Consider the following 16063-nt stretch of genomic DNA (forward strand, 5'->3'; position numbering starts at 1 on the left):
TCAGAGAGAGTAGCCCAGGAAGGTGACTTTGGGTTGGCAGATCTGGGCCTTTTTGGTGGATGCCCGGTATCCCAGTTTGGCCAGTTCGACAAGCAGTTTCTCAGTTCCCTGTTCACACTGCTCTATGGTGGCGGCTGCAAGTAACAGATCATCAACATACTGCAACAGAGTTACCTCAGGGGTGGAGGCTCGGTAGGCACTCAAGTCCTGGTACAGGGCTTTGTCAAAGATGGTGGGAGAGTTCTTGAAGCCCTGGGGTAGCCGCGTCCAGGTGAGCTGTCCGCTGAGTCCGTTCTCAGGGTCAGTCCATTCAAAAGCAAACAGGGGTTGGCTGTCCTCATGCAGGCGCAAGCAGAAGAAGGCATCTTTCAGGTCCAGTACTGTATACCACTTCCTGTCAGGACTCAGGGTACTGAGGAGGTTGTAAGGGTTCGGGACCGTTGGATGTATGTCCATTACCCGACTGTTAACCTCTCTCAAATCCTGGACTGGTCTATAGTCCCCTGTCCCTGGTTTCTTCACTGGTAGCAGAGGGGTGTTCCACCCTGATTGACAAGGCCTCAGGATCCCTTGTCCTAGCAGCCTCTGGATGTGAGGTCTAATGCCTTCCCGGGCCTCTTTACTCATGTAGTATTGTTTGACCCTTATGGGGGTGGCGGAGGGTTTTAAGTATACTACCACCAGAGGCCTTTGTACTGCCAATCCTGGCCCTGCCGTTTCTGCCCAGGCCTCTGGGAAGCTCTGAAGCCACCTGTCTTCTGTTGAATGGGGTCCGGGGGCAGGGGTCTCATACAGTTTATACTCATCTTCAGCAGACAAGGTCAGCATGGTCACAACAGGCTGACTGACAAGAGGGTTACTGAATCTTACTTCTGGTCCCTGAGGTTTGAAATCAATACTCGCCCCCAACTTGGTAAGCAAATCCCTCCCCAGCAGTGGGGCAGGGCATTCTGGTATGACCAGAAAGGAGTGCTGTACTTTTCCCCTCCCCAGGTCCATTGTCCTTTTAGTTGTCCATGACCTATGCTGGCATCCATTTGCCCCCTGGACCAAGGATTTTTTTGTTTGAGAGGAGACCCAGCGGGCTCTGCAAGGTGGAGTAAACTGCTCCTGTATCCACCTCAAAGTCGATTGGTGTCCCCTCTACATTGAATGTTACCCTGAGTTCGGGGAGGGGGTCCGAACCCTGACGCCCCTAATCTCCTAGGGCAAGGATTTCCTCAGTCTTCTTTTTCTTCTTCTTAGGGCAATCCCTGACCCAGTGTCCTTCTTCTTTACAGTAGGCACACTGGTTAGGTCCTAATTTTGGTTTTTGGTTTGGGCCCGAGGTACTATGCTTTCCTCTTCTATCTTGTTTCCCTACTACGGTAGCCAAAATCTTCGTTAACTCTTTATTTCTCCGTTTATCTCGCTTACTTTCCTGCTCCTCACGTTCTTTTTCTAATCTTTGCTCCTTTTCCTCTGCTGTCTCTCTTTTATAGTATACCTTATCAGCTTCCTTGACTAAATCTCTCAGAGCCATGTCCTGTAACCCATCCATCCTCTGGAGTTTCCTCCGAATATTAGTAGCTGACTGTCCTATAAAAGCCATAGCCAGTGCCCTCTCTGTTCTTCAGACTCAGGGTCGAAAGGGGTGTACCTCCTATAGGCTTCTATTAGTCTCTCTGGGAATCTGGATGGGGATTCCTCTGGCCCTTGAATTACTTCTCTTACCTTAGCCAAATTAGTGGGGCGTCTCGCCACCGCTCGGAGACCCATCATCAGAGTCTGGCGATAGAGTAAGAGTCGCTGCCTACCTTCAGGTGTATTAGGGTCCCAGTTAGGCCGCCTCAGGGGAAAAGCCTCATCTATAAGGTTGGGGAGTTGAGTAGGACGACCATCAGGTCCAGGAACCAATTTCCTGGCCTTGAGGAGAATTCGGTCTCTTTCTTCGGAGGTGAAGAGGATACCTAAAAGCTGCTGGCAGTCATCCCAAGTGGGCTGATGGGAAAACATAAGAGACTCGAGAAGGTCAGTAAGTTTGACAGGGTCCTCTGAAAAAGGCGGATTATTGTTTTTCCAATTGTATAGATCTGAGGAGGAGAAGGGCCAATACTGAAGCGCCGGCATGTTCCCTCCTTGGCCGTCAGGGACAGGGGGTCCGAAAGGTCAAAGGGGCAGGGTGACGGCCACGTCATCTGGGGTTTGTGCTCTCCGGCTCCAGGTACCTTGGGCTGGACCCTCCACTGATGGTTCCCGCTCGTCCTGATGTGGGGCCCCAAGCTGGGGACCTGCAGCGCTGGCAGGGACATCCCTGGGATAGGGAGGCGGGAGTCCTGAATTAAAAAGAATAAGGTCAGTTTGAGATTCAGGGAGAACAGAGGAGGGAAGGGGAGGATACAGGGATGAAGCAGGCACCATTGGCTCCGGAGGTTTGAGTGGAAGCATAGAGCAGAGGTCTGGATGAGTTAGAGCAGGTCTGGGAGGGCCCGGAGTGGTGGAGAGGGTTATTGGAAGGGAGGGTGTAGGGGGAGGAAGGAAAGGTCGGACCCAAGGAGGAGGGTCGTCGGCCAGGTCCTCCCAAACCCAAATATAAGGCTGTTGATCCGGATGGCCATGAGGTCCTGGATTGAAGACAACTGCTTTAACCGCCTTTATGGTGTCCTTGTGAAAGGTTCCAGTGGTCAGCCAACCTACTCCGAAGGTGGGCCACTCGGAGGCACAGAAAGTCTGCTACTTGCGCTTCTTAACAAGAAGAGACAGATTATGGGCTCAGGCATCAACCTCAGACCAATGAGACAAAGTCAGGGACAGTGGGGTGGAAGTTTTCTGTCCCATTTCAAACCCAAAAAGACAATAACACACAAATAAGACAATAACCAGGACAATCACAAAGACGAATAGACTAAGCCGGCTGCACCGTGAACGGCAAAATGAAACTAAAAATAAACCTAGCGGTCCGGACCAACAAGCTCAGTTGGAAACTGGCAACAAATCTACAGATTCTGTCTGAGACAGCAGATGGACTTCCAAGCGTCCTTGGTCGTCCTCACACTCCAGGGCGTCCCCCAGAGTCGTGGCCTGCGACCCCCTGACACGTCTGTCGGTCGCAGCCAGGAAGGACTCACGTCCCTGCCTGACAGCCACCGCCAGTTTCACTCACCAAGCGTCAGGCGTGCGTCTCGTGGTCTGCGAGGAAGCGGGATCTCGGTGGGACCTCCAAATGTTGACCGAGGGCGCACCACGAAGACTCTAGACCCAAGTGTGTGGGTAAAACAGAAGAAAAAGTTTATTACACTCGCGAGCAGGCTCAAGGCAAGGAGGTGGCCAAGAGCACTCTCAGTCTTTTTGCAAGGGCTTTTATACTTTGGTAGGCAAGCAAGCAACCGTTTACAGAAGCTGAGTTGGCAGTTAGTCATTAACCCTTATCCTATCTCTATCTTTATCAGGAACACATACCTATTCGCATAAGCAGGTTGGGGTCCAGCTGCCTCCTGTGAACTAGCTCTAAGCAAATTTCTAAGTGGTTTATGGTAGGGAGCGGTCAATTCCTGCTTTCTTTAATTTTAGTCAAAAGGTCAAGCAGAATTTTTCCACTCACGGTTACAGTATAAAACCACGTAAGAAATAACTCATTCAGAGCACTTGTCATCACAAAAGGAGGAGGAAGGTCTGGCGGGTGAGCAGTGCTCCAGGACAGTGCTGTCTGGCAGCCCTGGCCTCATTGCAGACAGGAAAAGATTAATCGTGATTAAGTGCTGGGGTCCAGCCCCAGGGGGAATCCAGGGGTCCCACAGGAAGAGACGGCGTCGGCGCAAGCTGAGTGAGAGAGCCGAATTCTTTATTTTCTCTTTATTCTCTCGTTAGCATTTACTGCCAGGCATCTCTGCCAAATGCTGGTCTAGCTTTCTTTTTATGCACACACACTAAGTTACAATCACATGATATTTTGTTTCACTATGGTTACATATTTCCAGATAACAGTTAATTCATATCTTTAAGCTACAAATCAGGTGGTAAGTCATTCAAAGTACAGATATACAATAATGTGAATAGCAATAACTATATCAGTACAAACTTCTAAAAGATTAGTACTAATTAATAATTCTACTTTACTGTTGTTGTGAGTCAAGGGCGCAGAGAGATATTAGCAGATGAAATCATCAAGGACTAGCAAAGGACCACTGCTTGCTCAGGCAAATGGCTTTGAGTTCATGCAGTGTCCTAATTTTTCTCAGAAGACTTCAAAAGGCTTGCTTATTAAGAAATTGGCATAACATCAAGAGTAACTTTTGCGTAAAGATACATAGAGTGCACCTGCAAGATAGCTTAGTAGCAACACAATATCAGAAGGCATTAATTGCTATGGCTGCTATGGATCCCACCACATTCCTCTCCTTATTTTTGGAAAATACAAAAATCTCATGAGAATGTTTTACTGAGAAAAGCCCAGCAACTGCCTTCAGTCACAAAACAAGTCTCTTAAAAAAACATTCTTTTCTTGTTGGCTGTGTTCCCATTCAAGGCCACGCAATGGGTTATTCCACTACACCTTACCTAAGATTTTATTGTCTAGTCAAATTTTATTTACTGTATTCATACACTAGTTAAGTTCTAACTTTATTCTTTCTAACATAATTAATAAGTAGAAATTCTCCTATAAACTTAACCCTTTACGAGGGATATCATAGCCAGCCTCTTATGTTTATGAGTCCAGTTCAAGGGGCTTACAGGCTTTTCTGTGGAACTTACATCTTCTGTCTCATTTCCAAAGAAATTACTGTAAATCTACAGGGAAAGCATGGTACTATTATCGCTGTGCCATAAATAATAGCACACACCCAGAAAAGGGGTGATATAAGGCCAGATTAATTCAAAAGGTCAAAGGGGGAAGTATCCTTGTGCCTTTCCTTTGTGGTGACGTTGTCACCCCGCAGCTATTGGTCTTCACTGCGGTGACTTTGTCAATCAGCAGTTTTTGATCTTCTTCTGCTCTGACCTTGTCAGCCAGCAGTTGTGGGTCTTCTCCTGCTGAGACCTTGTCAGCCAGCAGTTGTGGATCTTCTCTGCTGTGACCTTGTCAGCCAGCAGTTGTTGATCGGCTCCCGACAATTAAGGCAGCTAGGGTTGTGGGCCAGGGTAGGGACCATTGTATCAGGCCCTGTGTCAGCCATCTCTTCAGTGTGTCTGGTTTCATGAGGATGTGGTCAGTAAGGTCCTGCTTTCATGGGTCTAGCACTGAAATCCAGATGTGATCTCTAACTTGAACCAAATGGTTTCTGTGGTCCACAAACCTGAGGCTGTGTTCCCAAGACTGTTTGGTGCTGACCAGACTCTGATGATTAAGGAAGGGCAAGGACGGTTAAATATGTAAAGGTGAAAGTATAAGAAGAAAAGGAGGCAAGGTGGTCACTGTACCATTAGAATGGACAAGGCCACTCTGAAACAAGAAGACATAAAGGAGCCCTGACCAAGTTGCATAATTCATTAGAGAGTCATCCCCATATACCTAAGTTGTGTGTTTGATGTCCAGTCAGGGCCCATATAAGAATCAACCATTGAAGCCTGTCCAGGTGGTAGCACAGAGGATAGAGCATCAACCTGGGATGATGAGGACTCAGGTTCCAAACCCCAAGGTTGCAGGCTTGAGGAGGTTCACAGGCTTGAGTGTGGAGACACTTGATTGAGTGTGAAATCAAAGACGTGACCCCATAGTCACTGGCTTGAAGCACAAGGTTGCTGGCATGAGCCCAAGGTTGCTGGTTTGAGCAAGAGGTCACTGACTGAGCTAGATTCCCCTGGTCAAGGCACTATGCAAAAGCAATCAATGAACAACCAAGGTGCTGCTGCTGTAAGTTGATGCTTCTCATCCCTCTCCCTTCCTGTCTGCCCCTCTAGCTAAAAAAAAAAAAGAACAAATAAAGAATAATCAACCACTAAATGCATAAATGAATGGAACAGCAAATCAATGATTCTCACTCACTCTCTTCCCTCCTATCTCTCTAAAATCAATAAAAAATTTAATAAAATTTTTATTGATTTAGAGAGAGGAGTGAGAGAGAGAGAAGGTGGAGGCAGACAGGAGCAGGAAGCATCAACTTACAGTAGTTGCTTTTTGGATGTGCCTTGACAAGGCAAGCCTGGGGTTACAAACTGGTGACTTCAGTGTCCAGGTCACTGCTTTATCTACTGTGCCACTGCAAGTCAGGCAAATTTTTAAAAAAGACATGCCATGAAACAGTGTGGCTCCTAATAATGGTGCAGAATTAAGGAAACACACTTATCAAAACAAAAATGATGGGACTGGGAGGACTCTTCAACATGCCTGGCAGTATCCGAGTGCCCCATAGCCCCAGTTTGTTTTATTATATAGCCATGTGCAAATCAAGGGCCTTGATACAAGGTTGCACATCCAAGGCTAAGACAGGAATTCTCCCAAAGCAAAAACAGAATACATTAGTGAAATCTACCGACATCTAAAACAAACAAAAAGTCAGAGGAAGGGCATGTATATGGCTTCCAGCAACCCAAGGAAGCAAGTAGAATGGGTGCAAATACTCATCATCACAGCCAAATATGGAGATGGAGAGGGGAGAACTCAGCCCTGTGCTAAGCCTCGAATCTACAAAGGCTTTTTGCCATTTACGATCCACAACATATTCCCCTTTTCTTTTTTATTTTTAATTTGTGTGCTGAGATTTCCACTCATCTGATTTCTTAGTTTCCCAGATTATAATTTGGAGGCAGACTAAAAAAATACAGAACAAAAACAAAATTAGTATAGCCAATACTAACAAGATACCCAAATATTCTAAAACATTACAGTGATTAAAGCCTTTAAGCAAACTCTTGGCCAATACAACAAGAATCCATAAAAGAGTAGTGTCCTTAACATGTTCACCAAGTCCAAGTTAACACCAACACCATTCCAAATTTCCACAAATGCAGCCGAACCCCAGTTCAGTCCATCAAAAGCTGTCACAGGAGCAGGAGTCCAGGAAACACATCCAGGAGAAGTCCACATGGCACTGGAATTGCTGTCGCACTTCTACACTCTGCAGCTAGTGTCAAAGTCCCAATGACCGCTGCTTCTAGCTGGTGATGACCCAAGTAGACTGGAAAAACCATCCACAGCACACATGTAGACGGAGCTTTTGTTTTCTTTAAACTGGAAAGATGAACCCAGGGGGCCTTATACTGAAGCTTTACAGCCATGGGGTGGTGAGGAGAACCTTGGAATACACTAAGCTGGGTGGCAGAGGTAAATTTGTAAGTTGGCAAAAAAGGAAAAAAGGAGCTTTAAATTAGGAGTAGGTCCCAACATTAAATATGAATGGGGCATTGAGGCAGGAGAAATAAAGGAAAACTATATATTAAACAAAGCAGCAAAAAATAGGGCTATCAACACCCACAACAGAGATCTTCGAGGGAAGAATAAAAAACCCGAATATTCAGGCAAGACATAGTTAAGTGGCCCTTGTGTAAATGAGACCAGTCTACCGGCTACTTGGAAGAAATAACCTAGGCTTGTCCACAGTTTCCTAGATGGGGCCGACGGCCCTGGGCACCTTCAGCCTTCAGTGGCAAAGCCCAGCATTCTGGGCAAAGTTAGGTCACAGGTGGCTGGAACAGGGCTGGAAGAGACTGAACCCTCTCTTAGAGGACCGAGGGGTAAGCCTACCTTCCAGTGTCCCTTCTTCTTCACAGCAAAGGCATGTAAGTCTGGCAGGCTTTGGCCTAAATGACCATCCTTTCCACTATTGAAGCAGGGCCCTGATGGAGTCCTATGAGATGCCATTGGGGAATTGGAACCTTTTGAGGGTGTATCCCAAGAGCTAGTATTTCACCTGATCTCTTTTGGGCTTTTTCTGCCTCTTGGTACCTTAAAAGCCATGCTCAGAAGATCTCGCTGAGGGGTTTAAGGATCCCCATCTGCCTATATAAACCTTTTATGTATATCTGGAGCTATTTGGAAAAAGACAAGACAGTGTTATTAGCTGGATCAAATAAAAGAAGGTAGAAGTTTGCAGGAGAAAAGGATTTGGTGTCTCCTGTTCAACATTCAAAAGAAATTTTTTTTAAAAGGTAAGGTAGATTTGCAGGAATTCCAGGATATGACTCCCCCTTTTATATTTTTAAAATTGACCTTAAATATTTGCTGGGAACACTTTAATAATACCTTGACTTTAAAGATGGTAAGAAGTACCCGTAATTCAAAAGATTTGACAAAATACAGTAAATGCTTTTGTTACATATGTAGAAACATTGTCAGTTTTAATCACATCAAGAAGTCCAATAGTAGAAAATGCATACAATGAGCTATAGAACATGCTTAGCAACCTCTCCTGTCCTAGCAGAGGCTACCATAAATCCAGTATAAGTATCCACTGTAACATGGACATAGGACTGTTTGCCAAATGAAGGTATATGAGTAACATCCATTTGCCAAAATTGTCCTAGTAAGAGTACTTAAGGGTTAACTCCAAATGAAGGGACAGATTGTAGTATAGGACACCTTGGACAGGATTTACCAATCTACTGTGCTTCTTTTCGAGAAAGCTGAAAATATTTACGTAAGCCTGCAGCGTTCTGGTGATGAATAGTATGAGACTGAATTGCTCGATCTGTCATGGTTGCTCCAAATAATTTTATTTTGGGTAGCTTGATCAACAATGGCATTTCCTTGTGCTCCAGGGAGTATGGAGTGAGCTCACATATGTCCTATAAAATATGGAGCTCTATGTTGATGTACAGGTATTTGAAAAAGAAGAAACTGCTGAAATAGTTCATCAGCAGTTGTCCCTAAGACAGCAGTCTCTATAGTGGAAACAATCATAAGTAAATACTTGCTGTCTGTATACAGATTAAAGGAGGAAGGAATATGGCAAATGCTGAAAAGCCATGATAATGGCATGTAATTCTAGTCTTTGAGCTCATTTTAAGGCAAATTATTTTAGTATTAATTTGTCCATCGATTTTTTTTTTTTTTGCATTTTTCTGAAGCTGGAAACAGGGAGAGATAGTCAGACAGACTCCCGCATGCACCCGACCGGGATCCACCCGGCACGCCCACCATGGAGTGATGCTCTGCCCACCAGGGGGCGATGCTCTGCCCATCCTGGGCGTCGCCATGTTGCGACCAGAGCCACTCTAGCGCCTGAGGCAAAGGCCACAGAGCCAACCCTAGTGCCCGGGCCATTTTTGTTCCAATGGAGTCTTGGCTGCGGGAGAGGAAGATAGAGACAGAGAGGAAGGCGTGGCAGAGGGGTGGAGAAGCAAATGGGCGCTTCTCCTGTGTGACCTGGCCAGGAATCAAACCCGGGTCCTCCGCACGCTAGGCTGACACTCTACCACTAAGCCAACCAGCCAGGGCTGTCCATCGATTTTAAGCCTGCTATTCCTGAGCTAGACCCATCAGTAAAGAGTGTAGGTGCTTCAGGAATGGGCTCATTAACAATTGCCTTAGGAAATACAAATGTAGAAATTAATGAAAATTGATCTATTTTATCAGCTGGGTAGTGAGAATCAATTTGGCCTCTAAAATTTGTAAATGCAATTTGCCATTTAGTGGAAGTTTCCCAGAGTCATTGTTGTTGATCCTTTGAAAAAGGAACAACAATAATTTGAGGCTCAAAACCTATAAGCTGTAAGAGTCGCCTATACCCCTTGATAATCAAGGAGACAACAAGGTCAAGATACAAAGATAAAACTTTTTTAGAAGTAACAGCCAAATAAATCTATTCAGAAGGACCTGAAACTTGCCACAATAGTCCCATTAAAGTGTAACTTGAGGGACAAATTAGTAAGGCAATTGATTCTTCAGGATTTATGCATTTTAGTTGTGCTTGTTGCAAGGCTTTCTTACAAGCTTTAAAGCTTGTTGTCCCACAGCTATAAGTAGCCGAGCAGAAGCTGGTTTAGCCGAGCCTCTAAGAATATCAAAAAGTGGTTTCAGTTCCCCAGTAGTTAATTTCAAGAAAGGTCTAAGCCAGTTAATGTCTCCTAACAGTTTCTGGAGATCATTTAAAGTTTGCAAATGATCTGCCCTAATTTTTATTTTCTGTGGATGAATTTGTTGTCCCTCAACAATTTGTCCTAAATAAGAAAAAAGTAAAGATTGCTGTACTTTTTTAGGAGCTATATAAAGTCCTGATTCTTTCAAAGAATATTGTAGTTGTTGCAAAATGATCAACACAGTGTCTTTATCTGGATGAGTGATAAGAATATTATCCATATAATGAATTATGTACACCTTAGGGTACTGCCTTTAAACTGAAAAGATAGCTTGAGAATTGTATTTTTGGCACAAGGTAGGAGGACTGTTAGCCATACCTGGAGGAAAACTCTCCAGTGGTATTGCTATTGGAGCCTAGAAATTAAATGAAGGAACACTGAATGCAAAAACACTTGCAATCATTGATGGCTGTTCCTCCTGTTGCCTTCAGGCCTGGCACTAGAATTTTAAGTCATCATACATTAAAATTGATTTTATTCACTCAGAGAATGTTAGGTTAATGGGATTATCTGTTCATTCTCTGAAATTTGTGGAATCAAACACTAAGGGTATTTATGCCATCCCTGAGCAGTCAGCGTCCCCCAACTTCTTAGAGGGACAAGTGGCATTCAGCCCCTGATATTGAGCAATAACAGGTCTTTGATGCCCTTAGATGTCCGGGGCTGCTCGTGCGCTACACTGACTGGCTCAGCGTGTGCCTAACCTATGCCGGCAGGTGCAGGTAACCCATTGAACCCCATTCGTGATGGGGATCAGGGATTGCAATTATTCCCCATGAACAAGAAATTCCCAGTAAGTGTGGGTCATAAGCTTGCGTTGATTAAGTACCTGCCCTTTGTACACACCGCCGATCGCTACTACCAATTGGATGGTTTAGTGAGACCCTCGGATCGGCCCCACTGGGGTCAGCCCATGGCCCTGGTGGAGTGCTGAGAAGACGGTTGAAGATGACTATCTAGAGGAAGTAAAAAAAAAATTAATAAAAAGTAAAAAAAAACACTTGCAATCATGCAGGTTTAAAGAAATAGTAAAAAAGCAATCCTTTAAGTCAATAATTACAAGATGAAAATTCCATGGAATGGCAGCAGGAGAGGGGAGTCTAGCGGGAGAGGACCCATAACTTTCAGTCTTATTTATTGCTCTCAAATCTTGTAATAGTCTCCAGGTTCCTGATTTCTTTTTAATGACAAAAATAGGCACTTTCCATGGACTATTGGATGATTCAATGTGCCCAAGCTGTAACTGCTCTTGTACCAATTGAGCAGCTCTCCTAAGTTTCTCCTGAGAAAGGGGCCATTGGTCTACCTATACAGGATTATCTGATTTCCAAGTAATTGGGTCTACACAATGCCTTACTGGGGTATCAGGAGCTACCAAGGCTCCTATGCTAAATTTTGATATCCTAATCCACACCTTCTGGTATTGGGTGCCAGTTCTATGGGGGTGAGAATTCCCTGCTCTTATTTCCCTAGTCCTTTAGTGAGCAAAAATTCCTGATCAAGCATCTGAGTGCTGACTAAATTATTAGGACTGACAAGTAATGCTCCCATATTTCTCAAAATATCTCTACCCCATAAATTTACTGGTAATCCAGGGAGCACATAAGGCTGAAAAAAATCCAGAATGACCTTCTTAATCTTCCCAGAACTTTGTTGAGGGGATTTACTCTGCCCTATATCTTGTAATTCTGTGGCTGCTGCATGAGTGGGCCAGGAAGGAGGCCAATGTGGCTTAGCAATAACAGATATATCAGCTCCAGTATCTAAAAGTCTTTTAAATTTACACCCTTGTATTGTTAGTTCCATTTCAGGGTGTTCCTGACCTATTTTTTTAATCAATTTGAAAAATCAGAGGAACCAAATCACTAATTTTTGGGGGGCCCTTTTGCAGGACGTGGCCTGAGAAGCAGAATTAGCATCTTTATACTATTCTTCTACTGCCTGAATTAGACATGAGACAAATTCCTGAAATTACTTATTAGGGCCCTGCTTAATTTTGCTCAATTCCTTTGTTTTGCCTAACTGAGATAACCTTACATATAACAATACAATTTACATACAAAAACCCACAAGTATAACATATAACTTTGACTAATCCTAATATTTAAATTGCTATTTGGCTCCTAACTCTGAACATACCTCACAATGCACTAACCAAATCAGTAAGTCTTAAGGATCTATATTCTATTCTATTTAAATTTTAAATGAGTGCTCCTTACAAGTTCTAAAAACATTTTATTTTTTCTAAATATTAGAGCCAGCATTTCCAAATTTGTATGCAAAAAAACTTAATTCAGGCCTTAAAAACAGATACATTTTAGACAACATTAAACAAAGTCTAAACAGAGACAAGAATTGGACAAACCAGACAAACCAGAAAGAAACCCAGGATTTCAGAGCATATTGAGATTAGAAAGATGCCTGCCTGAATTAGTCAGGGCATTTTCAGACAGAGGGACTGAAGGATATGACTAAACAAAATCTGTCCGAGAAAATTTGCTCTCAGCAGCTGCTGGCATATTTTCTATAGTCAGATCCAACACAGATCCCCTGACTCAACCTCCAGGCAAAGAACAAGAAAGAAACAAAATGATAGTTCAGAAGACCGCAGTCAAAACATTAAAGAAAATCAGACCATGACAAGAAAACCTGTAATCTTCCTAATACCTGAGTCTCCTTTCCATTCTCAAGAAAGTCCAACTTCCACAGCAAATAATTACCCCTGGAGAGACAAGCACAAGCAATCGCCTTCCAGCTATTTGAAGGAAGAGCCTTTGCACTAATAGTATCTAATAAACCAAGTGAAAAGGGGGCAGTAGGCCCACACTGAACACAAGTAAGTTTAAGCTCTTTCAGAGTTCTAAAAGGTACAGGTTCATGTTCTTGCACTAGTCTCCCTGTACTATCCTGTCTTTCTTTTTTTTTTTTTTTTTTTTTTTTTTATTTTTTTTTAAATAAATTTTTATTAATGGTAATGGGATGACATTAATAAATCAGGGTACATACATTAAAAGAAAACATGTCTAGGTTATTTTGTCATTAAATTATGTTGCATACCCCTCGCCCAAAGTCAGATTGTCCTTCGCCACCCTCCATCTAGTTCTCTGTGCCCCTCCCCCTCCCCCTAACTCTCCCCCTGTTCTCCCTCCCCCCACCCCTGGTAACCACCACACTCTTGTCCATGTCTCTTAGTCTCATTTTTATGTTCCACCAATGTATGGAATCATGTAGTTCTTGTTTTTTTCTGATTTACTTATTTTACTCCTTATAATGTTATCAAGATCCCACCATTTTGCTGTAAATGATCTGATGTCATCGTTTCTTATGGCTGAGTAGTATTCCATAGTGTATATGTGCCACATCTTCTTTATCCAGTCTTCTATTGAAGGGCTTTTTGGTTGTTTCCATGTCTTGGCCACTGTGAACAGTGCTGCAATGAACATGGGGCTACATGTGTCTTCACGTATCAATGTTTCTGAGGTTTTGGGGTATATACCCAGTAGAGGGATTGCTGGGTCATAAGGTAGTTCTATTTGCAGTTTTTTGAGGAACCACCATACTTTCCTCCATAATGGTTGTACTACTTTACAGTCCCACCAACAGTGAATGAGGGTTCCTTTTTCTCCACAGCCTCTCCAACATTTGCTATTACCCGTCTTGTTGATCATAGCTAATCTAACAGGGGTGAGGTGGTATCTCATTGTAGTTTTGATTTGCATTTCCCTAATAACTAATGAAGCTGAGCATTTTTTCATATATCTGTTGGCCATTTGTATCTCTTCCTGGGAGAAGTGTCTATTCATGTCTTCTTCCCATTTTTTTATTGGATTGTTTGTTTGTTTGTTGTTGAGTTTTATGAGTTCTTTGTAAATTTTGGAAATTAGGCCCTTATCTGAGCTGTTGTTTGAAAATATCATTTCCCATTTAGTTGGCTGTCTGTTTATTTTTATATCAGTTTCTCTTGCTGAGCAAAAACTTTTTATTCTGATGTAGTCCCATTCATTTATCTTTGCCTTCACTTCTCTTGCCATTGGAGTCAAGTTCATAAAATGTTCTTTAAAACCCAGGTCCATGAGTTTAGTACCTATGTCTTCTTCTATGTACTTTATTGTTTCAGGTCTTATATTTAGGTCTTTGATCCATTTTGAATTAATTTTAGTACACGGGGACAGGCTGTAGTCGAGTTTCATTCTTTTGCATGTGGCTTTCCAGTTTTCCCAACACCATTTGTTGAATAGGCTTTCTTTTCTCCATTGTGTGTTGTTGGCCCCTTTATCAAAGATTATTTGACCATATATATGTGGTTTTATTTCTGGGCTTTCTATTCTGTTCCATTGGTCTGAGTGTCTATTTTTCTGCCAATACCATGCTGTTTTGATTATTGTGGCCCTATAATATAGTTTAAAGTCAGGTATTGTAATGCCCCCAGCTTCATTCTTTTTCCTTAGGATTGTTTTGGCTATTCGGGGTTTTTTATAGTTCCATATAAATCTGATGATTTTTTGTTCCATTTCTTTAAAAAATCCCATAGGGATTTTGATGGGAATTGCATTAAATTTGTATATTGCTTTGGGTAATATAGCCATTTTGATTATATTTATTCTTCCTATCCAAGAACAAGGAATATTTTTCCATCTCATTGTATCTTTTTCGATTTCTCTTAACAATGCTTTGTAATTTTCATTATATAGGTCCTTTACATTCTTTGTTATGTTTATTCCTAGGTATTTTATTTTTTTTGTTGCAATCGTGAAGGGGATTATTTTTTTGAGTTCGTTTTCTAATATTTCATTGTTGGCATAGAGAAAGGCTATGGACTTCTGTATGTTAATTTTGTATCCTGCGACCTTACTGTATTGGTTTATTGTTTCTAATAATCTTTTTGTGGAGTCCTTCGGGTTTTCGATGTATAGGATCATATCATCAGCAAAAAGTGATACCTTTACTTCTTCTTTTCCAATATGGATGCCTTTTATTTCTTTGTCTTGTCTGATTGCTCTGGCCAGAACTTCTAGCACCACATTAAATAAGAGTGGAGAGAGTGGACAACCCTGTCTTGTTCCTGATTTAAGGTAGAAAGTCCTCAGTTTTATGCCATTTAAAATGATGTTGGCTGATGGTTTATCATATATGGCCTTTATCATGTTGAGATATTTTCCTTCTATACCCATTTTGTTGAGAGTCTTAAACATAAAATTGTGTTGTATTTTATCAAAAGCCTTTTCTGCATCTATTGATAAGATCATATGGTTTTTGTTCTTTGTTTTGTTGATATGGTGTATTACGTTAACCGTTTTGCGTATGTTGAACCATCCTTGAGATTCTGGGATGAATCCCACTTGATCATGATGTATTATTTTTTTAATATGTTGTTGTATTCGGTTTGCCAGTATTTTGTTTAGAATTTTAGCATCTGTATTCATTAGAGATATTGGTCTGTAGTTTTCTTTCTTTGTGCCATCCTTGCCAGGTTTTGGTATGAGGGTTATGTTGGCCTCATAAAATGTGTTTGGAAGTATTGCTTCTTCTTCAATTTTTTGGAAGACTTTGAGTAGAATAGGAACCAAGTCTTCTTTGAATGTTTGATAGAATTCACTAGTATAACCGTCTGGGCCTGGACTTTTATTTTTGGGGAGGTTTTTAATAGTTTTTTCTATTTCCTCCCTGCTGATTGGTCTGTTTAGGCTTTCTGCTTCTTCATGACTCAGTCTAGGAAGGTTGTATTGTTCTAGGAATTTATCCATTTCTTCTAGATTGTTGTATTTGGTGGCATATAATTTTTCATAGTATTCTACAATAATTCTTTGTATATCTATGATGTCTGTGGTGATCTCTCCTCTTTCATTTTGGATTTTATTTATTTGAGTCCTGTGCCTTTTTTCCTTGGTGAGTCTTGCCAAGGGTTTGTCAATTTTGTTGATCTTTTCAAAGAACCAGCTCCTTGTTTTATTGATTTTTTCTATAGTTTTTCTGTTCTCTATTTCATTTATTTCTGCTCTGATTTTTATTATCTCCTTTCTTCGGCTGGTTTTGGGTTGTCTTTGTTCTTCTTTTTCTAGTTCCTTAAGGT

The 16063-nt window shown here is 42.2% G+C and overlaps 1 protein-coding gene, 1 non-coding gene and 1 pseudogene across 2 annotated transcripts; 2 read left to right on the forward strand and 1 right to left on the reverse strand.

The window, feature by feature from the left end:
- On the reverse strand, positions 1–3540 carry LOC136387070 (uncharacterized). The gene is given in 4 exon segments (XM_066358132.1): positions 1–1068; positions 1070–1602; positions 1605–3231; positions 3439–3540. Coding segments are annotated over 3 exon segments (2814 nt in total). The 5' UTR covers positions 2818–3231; positions 3439–3540.
- LOC136387071 (histone-lysine N-methyltransferase PRDM9-like) overlaps positions 3001–16063 on the forward strand; it is a 25446-nt pseudogene continuing 12383 nt past the window's right edge.
- Positions 10397–10539, forward strand: LOC136387074 (small nucleolar RNA SNORA79). The gene has a single exon (XR_010748070.1). It is a non-coding gene; the product is annotated as a small nucleolar RNA SNORA79 (small nucleolar RNA).

Source organism: Saccopteryx leptura, unplaced genomic scaffold, assembly GCF_036850995.1.
Source record: "Saccopteryx leptura isolate mSacLep1 unplaced genomic scaffold, mSacLep1_pri_phased_curated manual_scaffold_61, whole genome shotgun sequence".
Taxonomy (NCBI): Eukaryota; Metazoa; Chordata; class Mammalia; order Chiroptera; family Emballonuridae; genus Saccopteryx; species Saccopteryx leptura.